This window comes from Populus euphratica, unplaced genomic scaffold (assembly GCF_000495115.2).
Source record: "Populus euphratica unplaced genomic scaffold, PopEup_1.0 scaffold587.1, whole genome shotgun sequence".
NCBI classification, from domain to species: Eukaryota; Viridiplantae; Streptophyta; class Magnoliopsida; order Malpighiales; family Salicaceae; genus Populus; species Populus euphratica.
This window is the reverse complement of record NW_011500215.1, coordinates 159,441-177,939: the sequence shown is the minus strand read 5'-3', so window position 1 is coordinate 177,939 and position 18,499 is coordinate 159,441. Positions and strand designations below refer to the sequence as shown.

Sequence of the window (18,499 nt, the reverse complement as noted above, 5' to 3'; positions counted from 1 at the left end):
AAAAAAAAAAAAAAAATATATATATATATATATATATATATAGATGTGCGGTCAACTATAAAAGGCCTAGTGTATTAAAAAGTTCATTAACGAGGCTAGGTAAACAAGAAAAAAATTTCTAAATCGCAGAGGCAACCAGTCCAATAACTTCAGGTTGAAAATTTCATGTCCATCTTGCCCACACAAGTCCAAGGTTCCGCATCGTCTTCTTCGCTTGAATCTCCTCGTCTAAACCCTAATTACTCCAGTCATGGCTCTCCTCCACAATCTCGCTCCCCTCTCTCCCTCCAATCCCAGATTCAGCCTCATTCTCAGCAGCTCTCTGGTATTTCTAGGGTTTCTTCCTCCATTTCGTTAATTAATTTCTACTATTTTTACTTAAATTCTTTTGAAGCTTCTGTTTTTGCCTCTTTATTTAACTTCTTTGTTTGTTTGTGTGATTCGTTGGGTGAATATAATAGCTTATGTTTCACGTGCTTAATTGAGAGTTGGATTTTTCACTTGAATTTATTTATTTATGCAGAGGTGAAAAACTAAATGAAATTAAAAAGAAAAAGAAACATGAAAGACGTTAATTTTGTATTTGTTTGAAAATGCAATGAAATTGTTTACTTACTATTTTTTACTGCATTTGTTTTTGCAACGCAATCCTTATTTATCTATTCGTGATTTTTATGGTTAAAATCAGATTAAGCTATAAAACACTGAAAGTTAGAATCATAAAACAATTCGGATCACATTATAGATGTGCGTATAGCATATCTAAGATGTCTTGGCCAGCATCAAGAGTTGTTCTTATACCTGTGGGAGAGTCTTCAGAGACTTACTGTGTTCATGTTTGATTAGTGCAACTTTTGTGGCAGGCGAATCAGCTCCAGTTACAGAAGATTCTGCCGGATCCTCCGCAGAGGTAAGGTACCAATTTGAAGTTCAATCGTAGAATCTGCTGATGAACTTATGGGTGCATTTGTTGGATGAAGTGTTATCATAAACTTGAACCACAAAAGGATAGTTTTACCCATTCTTTAGATATCCAAGGAACATAAAAGAAACGGCATGGTTGAAACAGTGACAATCGCGGTTAACCACTACAGCTGACAGCTTGTGTTCGTTCTTTTTTGTATCTCTATTCAGGTGAATGAATTAGGGGCACCAAATAGTAAAAGAAGTTGGGCCCACCAAAATGCGCTCACAAATTCTCCATCTCAGTCAGGTGGTGGAGGGGTTGGATGTGTCCAGTCTAAAGGAAACATGTTAGGAAACATTGCCTCTCCTCAAAGTCAACGAAGTGTTGGGTCTGTCAACTCTCGAGGAGGAACTACACATGCTTCAGGAAGAAGAGCCCAGATGACTAATGCCAATCATTTGCTCAATTTTCATTATGACCCCATTTCTCGTCCTCAACCAAGGGCTCCTCCTCCAAGACGGCCACAAAAGAAAAAGGCTTACAACAAGGATTTGTTCCTTCAGGCTAATTACAAGTTCGTTGTGTTAGATACTGGAAGCTATGCTCCTGAATCAATGGATCCAGATAAAATGCTTAAATGGGAGGACATAATTTGTGTTAGGTATTCCACCACATTTCCAGTGCAGTGTCCAATTTGCCTGGAATATCCTCTATGCCCACAGATAACTTCTTGTGGACATATTTTTTGTTTTCCCTGTATTCTTCGTTACTTGTTAATGGGCGAGGAGGATCATAAAGGCGATTGCTTCAAAAGATGCCCCCTATGTTTTGTGATGATATCTCCAAAAGATCTGTACACCATCTATATTGAGAAAGTCAAGCAGTATTGCATTGGTGAAACTATCGAGTTCATGCTTCTAACTCGACAAAAACATTCTTTTGTTCCATCAAAGAAAATTGAACCAGAAGCAGACACTGAATTGTGTTGCAATGATAACATCTATGATCCCTTCTCAAAGTTCACTTTCACTTCAGATGTGGAATTGTCAGTAAGAAAAGCAATATCAGATTTGGATAGTTGGCTAGTCAGAGCAGATTCGGGTCTTGTGGATGATTTAGAGAAGCTTCCATATGTTTGCGCTGCGATGGAGCAGTTAGAAAAGAGGAAGAAGTATTGGAATGAGCAAAAGGCATGTCATGATGATAGATTCAATGTTAGCAACAGTCAGAAAGGATCTCAAGGGCTTTTGTCAACTTTAACTACTGCTAAAGGTGAGCACAAAGCCTGTAGTTCTAGATCTGCAACACCATCTATTGATATCAATAACAAAAGTAAGGGGTCTGATAATGTGATGGGGGATGTGGTTGAGTCACCAGAAGATGAAGACAGTGCTTTATCATCCTCATATGAAGAAAATAAGAATTTCCAGACACATGCAAATGGTTATAGAGATGTTAAGGATAAGGAGTTGTACAATTTCTACCAGGTTTGTGCTGTTGAGTTTGTATTTCGTTTTCTTCTTTATTGCTTATTTACCTCTCTGTTTGCTTAAGAGGATAGAACTGTAACAAATTTTCAGAGTCTGATAGGGACCAAGTACGGGGACAAGGGCTTCAATTTATAAGTGTGTTCAGAATTGCTTGCCCTACTCAGCACTGCTTATAAGTTGATAACTAACATGGTTTTATTGATATTGCGAACACACAAGAAACTGTTGAATTGCAGGCTTAACATGCTCTGGCGGAGTTTGCTCTTTATTTGTATTTTTTCCATGTGTCTGAAAGATTTCTTGATCTGCATAGACTGTTATCTGTATAATATGTGCAAAATGAAATGAAAGAACACAATGGAAGCAACTAAATGAAAGAACACAGTGGAAGTAAACTAGGTGCATTTAATAGTATTTTTAAGTGTAAGTTGGCAGTCGATGAAAAGGATTGGGCTCTCTGATAATTGGCCTCTTGATGCAAATTACAAATGGACGGCACTGTTATCTTAACAGTGAACAGAAGTAACCAGAATGCCAATGATCTCTTAAGAAGTTTTCGGCTCATTGCTTCATGCTTCCAAGTATTCATGACATTTTGTTATTGCTATAGAAAATACCATTCTTTCTTACTGTTGAAGTGTGGCATGTGATGTGAAGTTTCTGTTACTTATTCCTGAATGTCTGTCTTTTCCAGGCAATTGATGGTCAGCACCTCATTCTTCACCCATTGAACATGAAGTGTCTTCTGCACCATTATGGGAGCTATGATTTGCTACCTCACAGGTTTGGCCTAAAATAATTTTTTTTCTCTGAACCTAATTCAGATAAATTGCTTATGCTGTGACTGTTTTTCTCTGTACTTATTCCAGGTATCGAAGGTTGTGCTGGTTCCTGCGCAATAAATGTGTTACAATTTTAGAAACTAATCTTCAATATCTAAAATGCACTGTATTTCATATCACTTTTGCTCATGGCATACCTTTTGCAGGGACACTAAATATGATTGTACAAATATTTTTTAACTTTTTAATTTCACCAAAGTTCATGCATATTTTACACTAATAATATCAATTTGCTTTTAATAATGCTTTGTAGCTTTTGTTTTAATCTTCTAAAAATTGATGTTCCAGATCATGTCGAAATGAGAGAATAGATACAGTAGGGATTCTTCATATTGGGTTGGAAGAATCAAAATACTTCTTAGCCCTTATCAAATCTTCATCTTATATGTTTCTCTTCTTAATTGTAGATTTTTTTTTATTTTTTTTTTGGTTGCAGAGTAAGTGGAACAATCTTGCAGTTTGAGACAATTACCCAGTCAGAGGCCATGAGAAGGCGCTACCGTTATTTAAGTCACTTTTCATTAACAACAACATTTCAGGTACCTTTCACTGTTGACTGTTCTGCTTGTATCATCATATATTTTTATTATTTCTTATTGTTGACCTTCTATTTTTCAGCTGTGTGAAATTGATTTGAATGCTGCACTACCTCCCAATGCCCTGCTTCCATTCATGGATGAAATCAAGAAACGTGAAAAGCTGCGGAAGCAACTTGCCAACAAGGTATGTTTATTTGGGCAGTGCAGACATTTTTCAACCTCAACATAAATCTAGTTTCTGGAACAAAATAATCTGAATCTATTGAGCTGCCAGAAGTTTCTGCAATTGTTTTCTGATGAAAGTATTCTGTGCCTCTTCATTGTTATCATGTTTTGCATCTGCTTTTAATGTCAGTTGTCATGAATGAAAGTTGTTCTCTCTCCCTCTCTACCATGCAACACTCCAAAATCGATATCCTATGAAACTTTTAAAGACTTTTATTTTGTTGCGCGTGAGAGCACATGCTTATTCATAACAGTTACCTGTACCTTTCATATTTATGCATGGTAAACTGTAGATTTTTGTGCTCTTGTTGTTGATTTTGTCATTCTTGAGCTCATCTCTTTTGGTCCCCTTGTGAATGTATAACAAAAATTTGTCCATGTTTTTTGAATTATATGCTTTTCTTTTTTTTTCCTAGGAACGAAAGGAGAAGATCAAGGCTGAAGCTGCTGCTTCTGCTTCTATGCCCACTTTACCCAGTTTTGGACAGTCCTCTTATGACACCTCCCCTAATTTCTCTATGGAAGACTTTGAAGGTATTATTGCACTTTGTGAACATGTTGACTAGGCTAAATCTAAGAACTAGGCAATTGTGATACCTGTTAGCAATTTCAAGGTGACAAAAAGTCCATTTGAAAGAAATGAAGAAAGTGAAATTGTAGGATATTCCCATAGTGGTTAAGAATTAAATTGGGTATGGCCCCATGTGCTGTATGGACCCTTCCACCATAGCTTAAGCCTTATGTCGGGTACTCTAATGGTCTAAATCTTAGTAAAGAGATTTCCTTGATCCTTAATGCATGAATTATAGTTAACTAACCAGAAAATTCCAAGTTGACCTAGTGTTATCACATGCCTGTGAGATTGTTACTTGAAATTCCCATGAGGATCCTTGCATTTTGCTCTTTTTTTTATGATTAGACATGGATCCTAGAAGAAATTGTGACATTAGATAAACTAGAACCTGTTTCATGTCGTTTACAAATTGAGCTAGTTATTTTCTGGAACCAAATTGAAATCTTCAATGCTAGTGGTTATGATAAATGCTGTCATTGGGCTCATAATCTTTTCAGTGAATTTTTTCTGAATGTATAAGTGTTCTTATGGCTCGAACTTTTTGCTCAATGTTTCACTTATGTCCCCTGCCCTTCTTTTGTTTAGCCCTGGGTATTTGTTCCCCAATGTCATCTAGCCCTCCAGTTGCAGGGGAGAGGATACTGTTCTCAAATGTTGCGAGGTTTGGTTTTGCTGCTGGACACGATTCTCCAGCCCTGAAAATTGAGGAAAATGTTCCTCTACAAAATAACAAGCCAGGAAACAATTCTTCCAATTTAAATGGTATTACTTTTTCGTGGAATTTTGATGGTCTCGTCTAAGATTTATGGCATATGCATGTTTCATGTTCAGTCTTGTGGCCATTTGGGCTGTTCTTGCAATTTGTTCTGCAGATAGGTCATTGAATCCATTTGTTTACGTAGGTTCAAGAAATTCAGGCCCATCATCATTTGCCAATGTAACAGCCAGACCAAAACCTGAAGAAAATGTCGATCCTTCAAAGATGAATGAGGTTAGTAAGAAAGGGAAGAAACCAAATCGAGTCCTCTTATCAACAACTGGTGGTCGGCGCTACTGAAAGTCTGAAACTTAGGTTTCTAACTTTTCAACTGCAGTTAGCTACAGCTACTTTTTATCCTGATGCCAACCTTGTGCATGAATTCTATAAATGAACTAGCAGTACTGATACCCGGAGATGGCTCTAGAAAGAATAAAATGTGAATCTTTCTGTGTGCAGTGTGTGCCTTTTACTATACATTTGTGTTGTATGGCCATTGAAAGGATCACACATGCCATTCAGTAGAACTCCTATTTGATATCAGTGAACCTCAAATCTTGGTAAGTGGCCGAATTCCACTCACAAAATTTATGGGAAATACTGCTTAACGAGGGGGGCTAACAAGAGAGAGATAGTCACTCCTCTTCCATAGCCAAAATGTTCAGGTGCTTTTTATTATTACAGATGACAAATCTTTAATCTAGCAGGAGTAACTTTTGGACGGATCATTGCGTGAATGCGTCAACATGCTCGCATTTGCCTTTGATAAACAGCATGCCCATATTGACTTCAAGCAAATGCACCAGGATAAGAGATAAATGGATATGGCTGTATATACTTTTCCGTGGGAAATACGAGCAAGGATACACAACAGAAAATGCAGGGGTGGATGCGTTATATATTGAAGATCTAATGCATGATAGTTGCGGACAAGATGATAAGAAAATATTTCAATATTTTCACCATTTTATTTTTAATAATATAAGTACAAAAGAAATGTTATTAAGAGCTAATGTAAGTTGTTAAGATATGTGAAACTACATGTTATTAAGGAGTCACTCTTTTTTTTAATATTTGTTATTGTTACAATATTTTAAAGTTAAATGCTCAGATTACTGAAAAAATATTAAGTAGTGAAGTAAGAAGTCACTCTTTTTTTATTATTTTAATATTTATTATTGTTATAATATTTTAAAGTTAAATGCACAGATTACTGAAAAAATATTAAGTAGTGAAAGCATTTTCAAAGCATCTCCAAAATAGTCCTCTTATTTATTAATTTTCAGGAAGAAAATAGGATTGAAAATCTCAAAATAATATCTTCATTGCTGAAGGAGTATATTCTTATTTAGAGTTATACTCCTTTAGATCACATTGAGAGAGAGAGAGAGAGAGAGAGAACCCTATTTTTATCCTCCTCTCCCCTTGCATACTACTGATGTTGCCATTTTTTTCCATGGAAATGCTGAAGTGGAAAAGGGTTCCTCTTCTATATCACAGTCAATCAATTTTCCCAGTTACTCAGGTCTTTTTGGTGACAGGTAGGCCTATTGGCTGGGTGTGACGTGTCTTCATTCCGTATGCTATTGGTGTTAACCATTTTTTTCCATGGAAATACTGGAGTGGAAAAGGGTTCCTCTTCTATATCAGTCAATCAATTTTCCCAGTTACTCGGGTCTTTTTGGTGACAGGCAGGCCTATTGGCTGGGTGTGACGTGTCTTATCATTGCTTGTATAGATTTTTCTAGCCATTTAATCCGTGTTTTGTGATGGATTATAATTTTTTTAAAAAAAATACTTGTTATTTAAGCTATTTTAATGTAGTTTTTAATATAAAAAATTCAAAATATAAATTGATAACCTTATGGAAGTATTTTATTAAATAAATTAATAATTATTTATGTAAATAAATAGAAATTATTAATAATAACCCAAAAAAATTAATAAAATTGAGAGATGATATAAATTAAAATATTCAATCATATAAAATAAAATATTCACTTGGTTGTATTTGTTAAACTTATTTGTTAAAATAGTAAAAGATAAATTCACAGCCTTAAAAACTCATGACTTAAAAGATAAACATAAATGAAACTGAATAAATAAACTTATGTCTAAAAAAATTATTATACAAGACCAAACACATTAACAATATTATTTAAAAATAAATTATTTTTTTTATTTTTGAAACTAAACTTCATTTGTTTAAAACCCAAAAAAAAATCTAAATGAATTAGCGTAACATCTTTTAAAATCAAACATAAACAAAACAACTCTAAAAAAAACTTAAATTAAAAAATAGCATGCAAAACATGTGACTTAGATTATGAAACTAAGATAAATTCATATAAAATTAATTATAAAATTAATATTTAAAAATAAATACAGAGCAATAAGATCGTATGAAACTGAATCTCTAATAAATCAAATGTCGAAAGATGAAATAAATAAAAAATTAATTACACAAAAAAATCTAAAAAATAAGGGTGAAAAAAAAATTAATTAGATGGCAACTAAAAATTTATTTTGATAGGTGCTTTTTTTATTTCTAAAAAAAGAACTTTAATTATACAAACTATTTTGATATGTTTGTTTTACATAATATAAATTATAAGTGTAAACCACGAAGTTTATCCAAACATCTGATAATCATTTATGTAAATAAAAAATTATTAATAAAAAATAAAAAAAAACTAAAAAATTAAGAAATGAACGTAAATCAAGATATTTGATCTCTTAAAATAAAATATTTACTCATTTATATCCACTAAATTTGTTCATTAAAATCAATTAAAGATATGAAAACTCATATGAAACATAGTGAATAAAAGAAAAGAAAACAAATTCATAGCCTAACATATAAGAAATATTATTTTAAAATAACTATTTTTTGTACAAAACAAAACTTACTTGTATAAAGTAAAATAAAATAAATAATAGCAAAAATTAAACATAAAACAAAACACCTTGTAAAACCCATAATTTAGGTAATGAATAGAAAAGGAATACGAAGTTAACCACAAAATATTTTTTTAAAACAATATAAAATAATAAAATCACAAAATATAATGAGGAAAAAAAGAATTCCTAACCGTATTAACATTTAATACTTGTGATCCAAGTCATTAAATTAGAAATATTATAAATGAAAAATCATGAAGCTCAATTTTAAATAAATCAAACGAAAGATACACTCGGGGAAAAATCAACTATGTAAAAAAAATAATTAAAAAATAAAGGTGAAACCCAAAATAAAAAATAAATTTATGGGCATTTAAAAATTCAATTGCAGGGTTAAATTGAAAAGAAAAAACAATTAACATAAGGAAATAAAAATAATAAAGGCTAAATTGAAAAAAAACAACAATATAAACTTTGATTGAATAATGAAATTGAGTATTAATAAAACTTTAATAAAAAATCCAAATGTAAAATAGACAAATGAAAAGAATAAAGACTGAATTAGTAAAAATAATATGTGATAAATTATAATTTAAAGACTAAATTGAAAATATAAGAAAATGTTTCTAAAAAAATCAAGGACAAAAATAAGTAATAAAAGATATAAGGATTAAAATTAAAAAAGAAAACAAAAAGGACAAGCATGTACTTTAATTAGAAAAGAGATAAAAGTAGAAAGAAAAAAGAAGAAACGATCATCGATGATAGACTCCAAAACCACCACTGACACGCTTAACACTAGGAGAAAAAACACATAATAACGCTTCTAGTAACATGACAGAAGTTTATTTTTAAACAAACGGTAAAATTACACATGTTGTTGAAAGAGCGTAACCTTCACTAACATATTAGCAAGAAAAAAATACCATTGAATGTATAAAACCTATCTTGTCTTGTTTAATAGCAAAAAAATATTTTACTTAATTTAAAGTTTGTGTATAGTAAATAAAAAACCCTTGGTCAATGGGTTTAGATTTCATTGACTTTAGAGGTAGAAAAGTATTTTTACACTATAAAATAATATGAAAAGACAATAATATTCATGTTCATTCTTTTAATAACTAATGGGTCAGCATAAAAACACCAATAAACCCCCATATCCTAGCCTTCCAACTTTTCCAACAAGAGACACAAATACAAATTCACTATAGCAATTTATAATAAATTGTGTCTATTACTACAATGAATTCACCACACATTTTAGAGTTTTATTTAATATAGAATATGTAAGCATAAGATGCAAATTGGCAACCATGTATTCAACCTGTTTGTTTTTGTGTTTGAAAAGTGTTTTTGAAAAAAATTAATTTTTATTTTATTTTTTTAGTTCAAATTAATATTTTTTTGGTGTTTTTATATTGTTTTGATATGCTGATATAAAAAATAAATTTTAAAAATAAAAAATTTATTTTAATATATTTTTCAATAAAAAACACGTTAAAAAAATAACTGTTATTATATTCCAAATATCCCCTAAGACAAACCGCTTTTAGGACTAAATTAGTAACTCATGCAATGCTACATGTCATACCAATTTTTTTTCGACTTGAAAAAAAATTAAAAGATGATTATTTTTTAAAAAAAAAGTAAAAGAAATTTGATAATCAGGTTAAAACCGGATTAATTTATTAATATAATAAAAAAATAGATAACAACATAAATAAATAAAATAATTAATTTTACATCTATAAATACTAAGCCTAGAGAAGTTGAGTCATACAGCTTGTCAAACCTACATGCGCCCATTAATCTTAGATTATCACTATGTCTTTATTACTTTATTTAATATGAATTGTAAACAAAAATAACATGTATAAACTACATTAGTCCATCACTAATAATAATACAGAGATTAATACGAAGGGTAGCTTAATTAGTGAGGCATTGAGTTTGCTTCCTACTGGTCGTGAGTTTAAGTTTTCTCATGGTTATTGGAGGCTTACATGATCGTTAATTTTAGAACCCGAAGTGTACATAAACTAACTCAGACATCCACATTAATAAAAAAAAATAAAAATGAAAAGACTAATCTAAAGATTTATCGATGAAAATCCATCGATCAGTATCACTAATCCCAAACATACAAATGTTAAATATAAACTAAGACTTAAAGGGATTAAAGAATTACACTCTACAACTGGTTATACCATGAGTTTGCTCTTCAAGAATCACTAGTTCTAGTGTCATAAACCTCAGGACCCTCAGGACCATTAGAGGCTTATCTGATCATTAATTTCAAAGTTGCAAGGCCACTAGGCAAAACACATACTTTTGCCTTGGCTATAATTTTTATGTTCATTCTAATTTGATATTTAACAAAACAAATCCATTTTTTATAATTGAAAATTTCAAAAATATTTGGGGCTTTCATTGATATATTCATGGGCCTCTCGCACTTTGTTCTATTTTTTCCCTTTGTGTTTGTATTTTTTGTAGATGTGTTTAATCTATAGACTATTACTGTTAAATGCAAATATGTCGTGCAATATTTTTTTTATTTTTATCTAAAAAGAGCAAATAATAATAAAGGATAAATAAGAAAATAATATAGAAGTTTTTTTCTTCAAATTTATTTTTTTCGAAAATATTCACTAATGTCAAAGTTAGGAGTATCTTATTTTTATGGATTTGTGTGATATTTACCAACTCTAGAGTTCGAAATATTCATAGGAATTGTTTATTAACGCTAGAGTCAGGAACATGAAAAAGAAAATTAAAAAAATAAATAAATTCTTAACAATTTTAGATAGAACCAGCAATGCGGCCTGTTTTAGGTATGAAGCTTAAGAAGTGATAACGTCTTCTCTTTTGCGTAACCAGTCTTGTATAATAAAATTTTTATTTAGCAATTAAGGTTTCTAGTGACTATAATACTAGGTGGCGACTTCTTGAACAAGATCTTTTCTCTTAAAAAAATAAGATGTTAAATTTATTTTTTTTCATTCAAGACTTAATTTTTAAATAATCATTGTGATATCCATATATGATAAAATAATAATTTTATTAAAAAATTACTGATTTAAATGTCATAAATTTTAATACCACTAAAAACTTATTTAATCATAATCATTAATTTTAAAATTATAATCACTAAAAATCTATCTAATTGTTAATTTTACCAACTTAAAAAATCAGTTAAAATACACTGGCACGAACATCGACAATCACAAAAAAAGAAAAAAAAATTACACTCTGGAAATCCAATTATCATCCATACATAAATGGGTGCGTTCAAAATGAAACGACATTAGTTTGGTGACTAAAGTTTACTGGTGCCTGGCTATGGAGTTGTTTCCTCTCTGAATTCTCAGTTTAACGAAAAACAGTGAGAATCTTCAAGACTCGGCTATTTTTCAACCATAGGAAAAAAATAAAAATGAGAACTCTGAAGAACAAGAGAGCATCGATACTACATCTGGTTTGCGTTGCTGCGTTTTTCTCTATTGCTGTTTTCATCATTCAATCCTCTTTCTTCACTGGTAGCTTTTCTTCCTCTTCTTCTTTTCAAATTTCCATTCTTTTTTATCTTCTTGATTATTATTATTAAACCCTAATGCATATGTATACAAATAATAATAGCAGGTGATAATGGAAGCTCAGATCTCAATAAATACTTCAAAAAAGAAATTCGGATTTTGTCCGATTTCCAATCCTCTGTTGAGCAATGCGTGGTTAGCGTTTTTTTTTATTTCTTTAAAATGCGGATTGGTTCTGTTATTGTTAGATCTGAGATGATGATGATGATGTAGGCGAACAGAGGGTTTGGTCTAACAGCGAGTATAGTGGATCATTGCAAATTGATTCTTAAGTTTCCACAAGGCACTAACAGCACCTGGGTCTGCTTCTGCTTCTTTCTCTCAATTTTTTTATTACCTTGATTAACGTTAAAACCTGCTAAATTTCCTCTTCTTCTTCTTCTTGTTGTCATCGCAGTACAATCAGCAATTTAAAAAATTTGAACCATTGGAGTATAATTACGATGTTTGTGACGCCATTCTGTTGTGGGAACAGGTTCGTTGGTCGTTCTGTCGGTATCCGCTCTGTTCATTCTGCTTTATGGGAAATCATGAAAAGCTAATCTATACATAAATTTGCAGTATCGGAACATGACGACTGTGCTCACTAGGGAGTATCTAGATACTCGGCCTGATGGATGGTTGGATTATGCAGCTTTAAGGATTGCTCAATTGTATGATCTTTAGCTTTTTTTTTGTATTGTTGTTTCATTTTTTTTGCAAATTCTGGCTGGAGGAGCTTTTTCTTATGGTTGTTTTTGTTCTATTCCAGGGGAGCTAAAAACTGCAGCAATCGAGCTCTTTGTGAGGAGCATCTCAATGTGATTCTTCCTGCAAAGCCTCCCTTTCATCCCCGGCAGTTTCACACTTGCGCGGTTGTTGGAAACTCAGGAGATCTCCTGAAGACAGAGTTTGGAGCAGAGATTGATAGTCATGATGCTGTTATAAGGGACAATGAGGCTCCGGTTAATGAGGTAAATGGGAAATGCTAGAGTTTTTTTTTTTTCTTGGTGTGTGTGTGTGTTGGGGGGGGGGGGGGTGTTTCATCGATTACTCTTTTATATCTTTTAACAATAATACACTATATGTGGCTTTCCCCACTTTATTCTTTGATAAATTCTGATTTTGCATTTGCATATACTATGTAGAAATATGCCAAGCATGTTGGGCTAAAGAGGGATTTTCGCCTTGTGGTTCGGGGTGCTGCTGCTAACATGGTGAAGATTCTGAATGGATCGAGTAAGTTTTTATCTTTTTCTAATGCTCCTAAAGAAACTGTTATCTCCAGAGGTTATTAGAAAATATTTTGACTTGTTATGCTTAGCTGGATTGTGCTTCTTATCTCGTTTTATGAGAGCAGATGACTTTGATGCTCAAATGCTTCATATTAATCACTCCAGTCCTTTTTTCTGTAGTTGACATTCTTGTTGGATTTGTATGTAAGACACAATCAGATGTGGGCAATGCCTCTTACTGTGGTTATGTTTCATAAGAAGCACACAGGATTTGCTTTGTACATGAATCCTTCAGACGCATTCAATGAATGACTGAAATCTAGTTTATACTAATTGGTTCATTTGCTCTACAAAACCACAATGGCTTGAGAACACAGGCTGAAGTCTCATGATTGCTTGCTGATGTAGGGTTGGGAAGAAAACAGCAATAGATCAGAAGAATTAAAGCTAGAAACAAGTAGGGCCGAAGTTGGAACTGGGAATTATAACTTCTAGGGTTTAAGAAAATCTTTAGTTTGTGTAGTTAATGGATGAAATATAATAATACAATGCCATTAAATTTCATTTACAGCTTAATTATACTAATTTTACATTAAAATATATGATTTGAATTTTGAAACTAACCATCAAATCCTAGCCATCCAAATATTTTTTAAAAGTCACATGATAGTTACATTAATCTTGACTAAAATAAAACATAAAGTGGAATATAAAACAACTAATTAAAAGCTGCTGTGTCACTTGCAAAAGAACAAAACATAGTGTTTTTTTTTTATTTTTCCTTAAGTGGAAGGAAGACAAATGTGGACGAGAAATTGCATAAATTTCTTCTAGCTCCACCATTCTCTTCTCCAGATGTGTGTATTCTACACAATTTTAAAAGACAGTACTTATAGGCTTTTCCCACTGCAGCTGATGAGGTGCTTATAATCAAAAGTCAAACCCACAGAGACTTCAACGCAATGATACAGGTAACAACCATCTCTGAAATCACTAATTTTGCCTATTTTCCATTTAATTTGATGGTTTCCATCTCAGTAGATGGCTAAGTGGATGAAACTGTTTCATATGTGTTCTCTGTAATGCTGGAATACGTAAATAAAGGTTAGCCAGCATCATTTATTAGATGACATTCATGGTCTCCAGAAACTTTAGATTGATTTCCTTACTATCTTTTTCTTACTATATATATATATCTTTCCATTTGCATTATCAATTCCTTTTCACAAGGAAACTTATTAATAATTTTTTTTAGTTGTGGTTACATGCTCAAGACTGTGAACGCATACTAACACATTTTTAATATTTTCACCTCAGCTTATTCCGAATCCTGTTTATCTTTTCCAAGGAATTGTGCTACGCAGAGGTGCCAAAGGAACCGGAATGAAAACTATTGAACTAGCACTTTCAATGTGTGACATTGTAGACATATATGGTTTCACTGTTGATCCAGGCTACACTGAATGGTACCTATTCTCTATTTTACTCATGTTGGTTAGTTTAGTTCTCATAGTCGTGTTCTTGGTAATTGCATGACTTGTGTCTGCATGATATGTTCTCAATTGTGCATTGAGATCACAATGTCTCCTTTTTTCTTTCGCACCATTTTGCAATTCCATTATCACCCCCATTATCATCTTCCATCTGTATTTCCTTAATAAAAAAATGGTTTTCCTGATACTTACATGATGCTAGTTTTTATGATACTTGCCTCGTCCATGATTTATTTTATTTTCTTTTACATAAATGATTGAATGCTAACATAAAGGAGCCCTGTAAAAAAAAAAAAGAAATACTAATATATAAGAGACTATTTATCAATAATTTCAATTATTTTTAGTTTCTGGATCTAGTTAATGATTTCTATATCATTTATAATTCTAATCTAATTCTTAAAATATCTTATTTGCTCATTCTACTTAAGTTCTTACTTTATCATAAATTTAGTATTTAATTGTAAATAATGATTGTTTTTAGAAATATCTTTATACTCTATTATACCCGAGAATGTTTTGCATAAAATCATGATGTATAGTTATATAAATAATAATATTTAATGTTTTTATAAATAATAAATAATCTCAAATTATACTAAACTAGTGTCATTATATTTTTATTAGTATGGTGTCTCTACCACATGGTTTTGATAGCCTTAAAAATTCAATTTAACTTCATAATTTACTATGTACACTTTAATTGTCATTTTTCTTCCAATATAAATCCAAAATGTATATTACAAAAAATATTCATTATCAACTATTTTAAGTTGATTTTTGTTTGTATTCTATTTAATTTATCTAGTGTTCATTTGATTTTTTTTCATAATTTTAGGACCATAGTTTCTCTTAATGGTTTAATAATTATCATTTATTTGTTAAGTATCCATATCACGTGATAAATGCAATTAAGCATAGTTTAATTCTTTATTATTTATTTTCTTAATCACATTTCTGAACATATTCTTATGTTTCATAACAAATAAATCAATCATATCTAATATTTTCATGTCTTCTTGTCTTGTTCTTTTGCTTATCAAAAAAACTCTATAAATTGACTAAAATCATTGTTATCATTATTATTAAAAGTAGATTTTTAAAAAATCTGTCTAATATAAAATCATTTATCTCTTCACTTCATTCATTTGACTGGTTTTGTTCACCTTTATTAAAAAATACAATATTCTTTTCTTTGGCTTGATGAAAAAGATTAATTAATTTAATCATTAAATATCTGCTCCTCATTCCTCAGGTTTGAGCTTCTATTTTTTGTTCAGATGTTTTGCTAACCTCTCTGTTCTTTTTAGAGGTTAACCTTGTGCCTTTTTTAATATATAAAAAATAACGCTAATTATTAATTAATATGTTTGCTTTTTTTTGATAGAGATAAAATTGTTATTCACAAATATCTTCCTCTCCCTGCCTCTAGTCTCCATCTTCATATCCATTTCTCCAAAGCAAGCTTGCACATGTTGCCTTCATAATTTTGCATCATCTTTAATTTCTTCGAAAATCAGTAGTTTATTTTTTTCTCAACATTGAATGATAGATTGACATTGATGATGATATCAACTTACAATATTCTAAAAAGAATAACGTAATAAACAAAAATATACAAAAGCAAACTAAAAAAAACATGATATAATTTTTCTTTTCCTATTTGAGAAAATAAATATGTGAAACCCAGTAATTAGTTAGTCTATTGCTAAATTATGCATGTGTGAAACTCAATAAAAATTATTTTTATGTTGAGAGTTTTGTTTGCAACAATGTAACATTTGTACTATGCCTGATGACAATGTAGGATGCTGAACGCTTCAGCCTCCTTCAATGAAACTCATTCCAAATACAGATGTCATCAAATTATTCTTAATCACGTTTTCATTTTTCTTTTTATTTGAGAAGGTCTTCATTATGTTTCCATGCCCTTTAAAAAAAATCCAAGCTAATGTTCATTATTTTTCCTAGTTCTCATCTTAAATAGGCCTTTTGTTGATGTTAAGTATCAATTTTTTATCGAGATGCTAACTGCTTTAATAGTCCATGCTTATGTTTTTTAATTTATCCGGATCTAGTTTGCAATTTATTTTTTTTAATTGCCAAACATTCACATGTCCATAGAGAAAGAAACACTCAGGTGGTAAGAGTTTATTTCTTATAAGTAATTAATGACTCCAAATATAAGAAAACCTATTTTATAGATATAGAAATTTTTTAATTTCTTAATTTGTAATCAAATTGACGCATCGCTTTTGAAACTAGCCAATCAAATATATTTTGTGGGCCATTTTTTTACACAAGAATCAATCAGAGGATATTTAAATTGTTAGTTATTTCTTTTTACTTTAAGGAATTGAAAGGTATTTATATGCAATTGTCTTTAATTAATTGAAGATAGTGGTTTGACATCACAATTTGTTGAATTCTTAGCATTCCATGGTCTGTACATGGTAAGTGGAACTTCTAGTTGGTGGTTGAGTTTTTCTTTTCAAATATCAAAACTCACAAGACATGTATACAAATCCTAATTTCTAAATACAAGCCCTTCTTAGTCCCTGCAAAATTTTTAAATTATCCTGCATTGTGTATATATATGGAAGATTTGTGATGTGATATTTCCTTTTGTTGTGGTTTGTGCTAACTATAATCTTTATATTTCTCATAGGACAAGATACTTCTCTACGCCTAGGAAAGGGCATAATCCACTTCAAGGACGAGCATATTACCAACTCCTAGAGTGCCTTGGTGTATGACTACTACCTTTTTTCCCCAGAAAAACATTGTATCTCATCGATTCATCTTGATGATAGCTTATGCATTAAGCTATATATCTTGAATGTGTTTTGTGGTTTATGCATTTCAGGTCATTAGGATCCACTCTCCCATGAGAGCCCAGAGGACACAAGACTGGTCAGATGTGCCAAGTCGAGAAATGATAAGCAGAGCTCATGCTGCTGCCTTGCGCATAAAGAGGGGTCATGCTAATCAGGCTGCTGGTTTGGGACAGTTTGGAAGTTGCAAGGTGTGGGGCAATGTGGACCCTGACAACAGTGGGCCTATCTCAGGATCTTCAGACATGAGTGATTTGAGGAAAAACTCAAATTACAGTAAATGGGAAGTTATGCCTTTTGGAAGTCTACGAAAGGAAGCACAGGATCACTATGCTCAGATGGGAGGTGTGTCTCTGTACAAAATGGATGGCAACAGATTGGATGATTTAGTATGCGTCAGGCATTCCTTGAAATCCGAGGCATGAGCTAAGTATTTTGTTGGTGCAAGGCAGTGTTTGTTGAACCTCGGTTGAGAGCAGACCTCTACTGGGAGCCACCTTGGAACTGCAATGAAGATGTACGATTTGGAGATTGAATTTGTTGATTGAGCATTTTATCTGATCACTTCATTGAAGGATTCTCACAGAATTTCATTTTCATACTGAATATTTCTGGAATCAGTGGCATTTTAGATTACTCAGCTTCATCGTCTGCAAAGGAGAGATTTTTTACTGATATAGTGGTCAAATGCACGTTGCTTTGTGAGGATCCTTTCCTGAGGGAGTATGTAAAGGCAGAGTTATCCAAATCCAGAAAATGTCGTAAGGGGTCAAATATCCGTAACTCCTGTGTTGGGATTGACATTAATATTCTACGATGTAAGCTATGGTGGGTTCTAACCTAAAGTTTTGTGGAGCATCTCAAGAACGTACAGCTTGTGGTTTGAGCTTTACCTTTTTTCTATCTTTTTAACGAGTCCATATAGAGCTGAAATTTGTTAATTAAAAAAAACGCGACTTGAGCAGCTGTTTTATAACGAATTTATATTGTATTATATATACTGTGGATGCTAATTGCCTGCTCTAGTTGATGGTGCTGTCTCTACTTTTGTGTTACAGTATATTTTGTTAGGAGATGCCTTCCCTTTTTCGCATTACAATTGTCGTGTGTTTTTTTTTTTTTTTTGC

The 18,499-nt window shown here is 31.8% G+C and overlaps 2 protein-coding genes across 3 annotated transcripts; both read left to right on the top strand.

Moving 5' to 3' along the window:
- Positions 1 to 71: 71 nt before the first annotated feature.
- LOC105112212 (RING/U-box superfamily protein) lies at positions 72 to 5,877 on the top strand. The gene is made up of 9 exons (XM_011007825.1): positions 72 to 325; positions 864 to 910; positions 1,135 to 2,394; positions 3,092 to 3,180; positions 3,676 to 3,778; positions 3,858 to 3,962; positions 4,420 to 4,537; positions 5,163 to 5,339; positions 5,480 to 5,877. The coding sequence occupies exons 1-9, from the start codon at positions 166 to 168 to the stop codon at positions 5,632 to 5,634; spliced, it is 2,214 nt and encodes a 737-aa protein (XP_011006127.1). The 5' UTR covers positions 72 to 165; the 3' UTR covers positions 5,635 to 5,877.
- Positions 5,878 to 11,528: 5,651 nt separating this feature from the next.
- Positions 11,529 to 18,406, top strand: LOC105112211 (uncharacterized). 2 transcript variants are annotated; one of them, XM_011007824.1, is made up of 11 exons: positions 11,529 to 11,774; positions 11,878 to 11,966; positions 12,045 to 12,131; positions 12,229 to 12,306; positions 12,393 to 12,484; positions 12,583 to 12,784; positions 12,959 to 13,049; positions 13,958 to 14,016; positions 14,363 to 14,511; positions 17,207 to 17,288; positions 17,405 to 18,406. In XM_011007824.1, exons 1-11 carry the CDS (start codon positions 11,672 to 11,674, stop codon positions 17,795 to 17,797), a joined length of 1,425 nt encoding a protein of 474 aa, XP_011006126.1. In that variant the 5' UTR covers positions 11,529 to 11,671; the 3' UTR covers positions 17,798 to 18,406. The 2 variants fall into 2 exon arrangements, with proteins under 2 accessions (XP_011006126.1, XP_011006125.1); XM_011007823.1 differs by having other exon boundaries at positions 11,875 to 11,966.
- The last annotated feature ends 93 nt before the right edge of the window (positions 18,407 to 18,499 follow it).

Bases quoted from the DNA above. Each gene is read 5' to 3' on its own strand.
- LOC105112212 (XM_011007825.1), top strand. From the start codon at position 166: ATGTCCATCTTGCCCACACAAGTCCAAGGTTCCGCATCGTCTTCTTCG. The intron at 326-863 runs GTATTTCTAGGG...CTTTTGTGGCAG, and splicing joins TCATTCTCAGCAGCTCTCTG to GCGAATCAGCTCCAGTTACA. The intron at 2,395-3,091 runs GTTTGTGCTGTT...TGTCTTTTCCAG, and splicing joins AGTTGTACAATTTCTACCAG to GCAATTGATGGTCAGCACCT.
- LOC105112211 (XM_011007823.1), top strand. From the start codon at position 11,672: ATGAGAACTCTGAAGAACAAGAGAGCATCGATACTACATCTGGTTTGC. The intron at 11,775-11,874 runs GTAGCTTTTCTT...AAATAATAATAG, and splicing joins TCAATCCTCTTTCTTCACTG to CAGGTGATAATGGAAGCTCA. The intron at 12,785-12,958 runs GTAAATGGGAAA...TATACTATGTAG, and splicing joins ATGAGGCTCCGGTTAATGAG to AAATATGCCAAGCATGTTGG.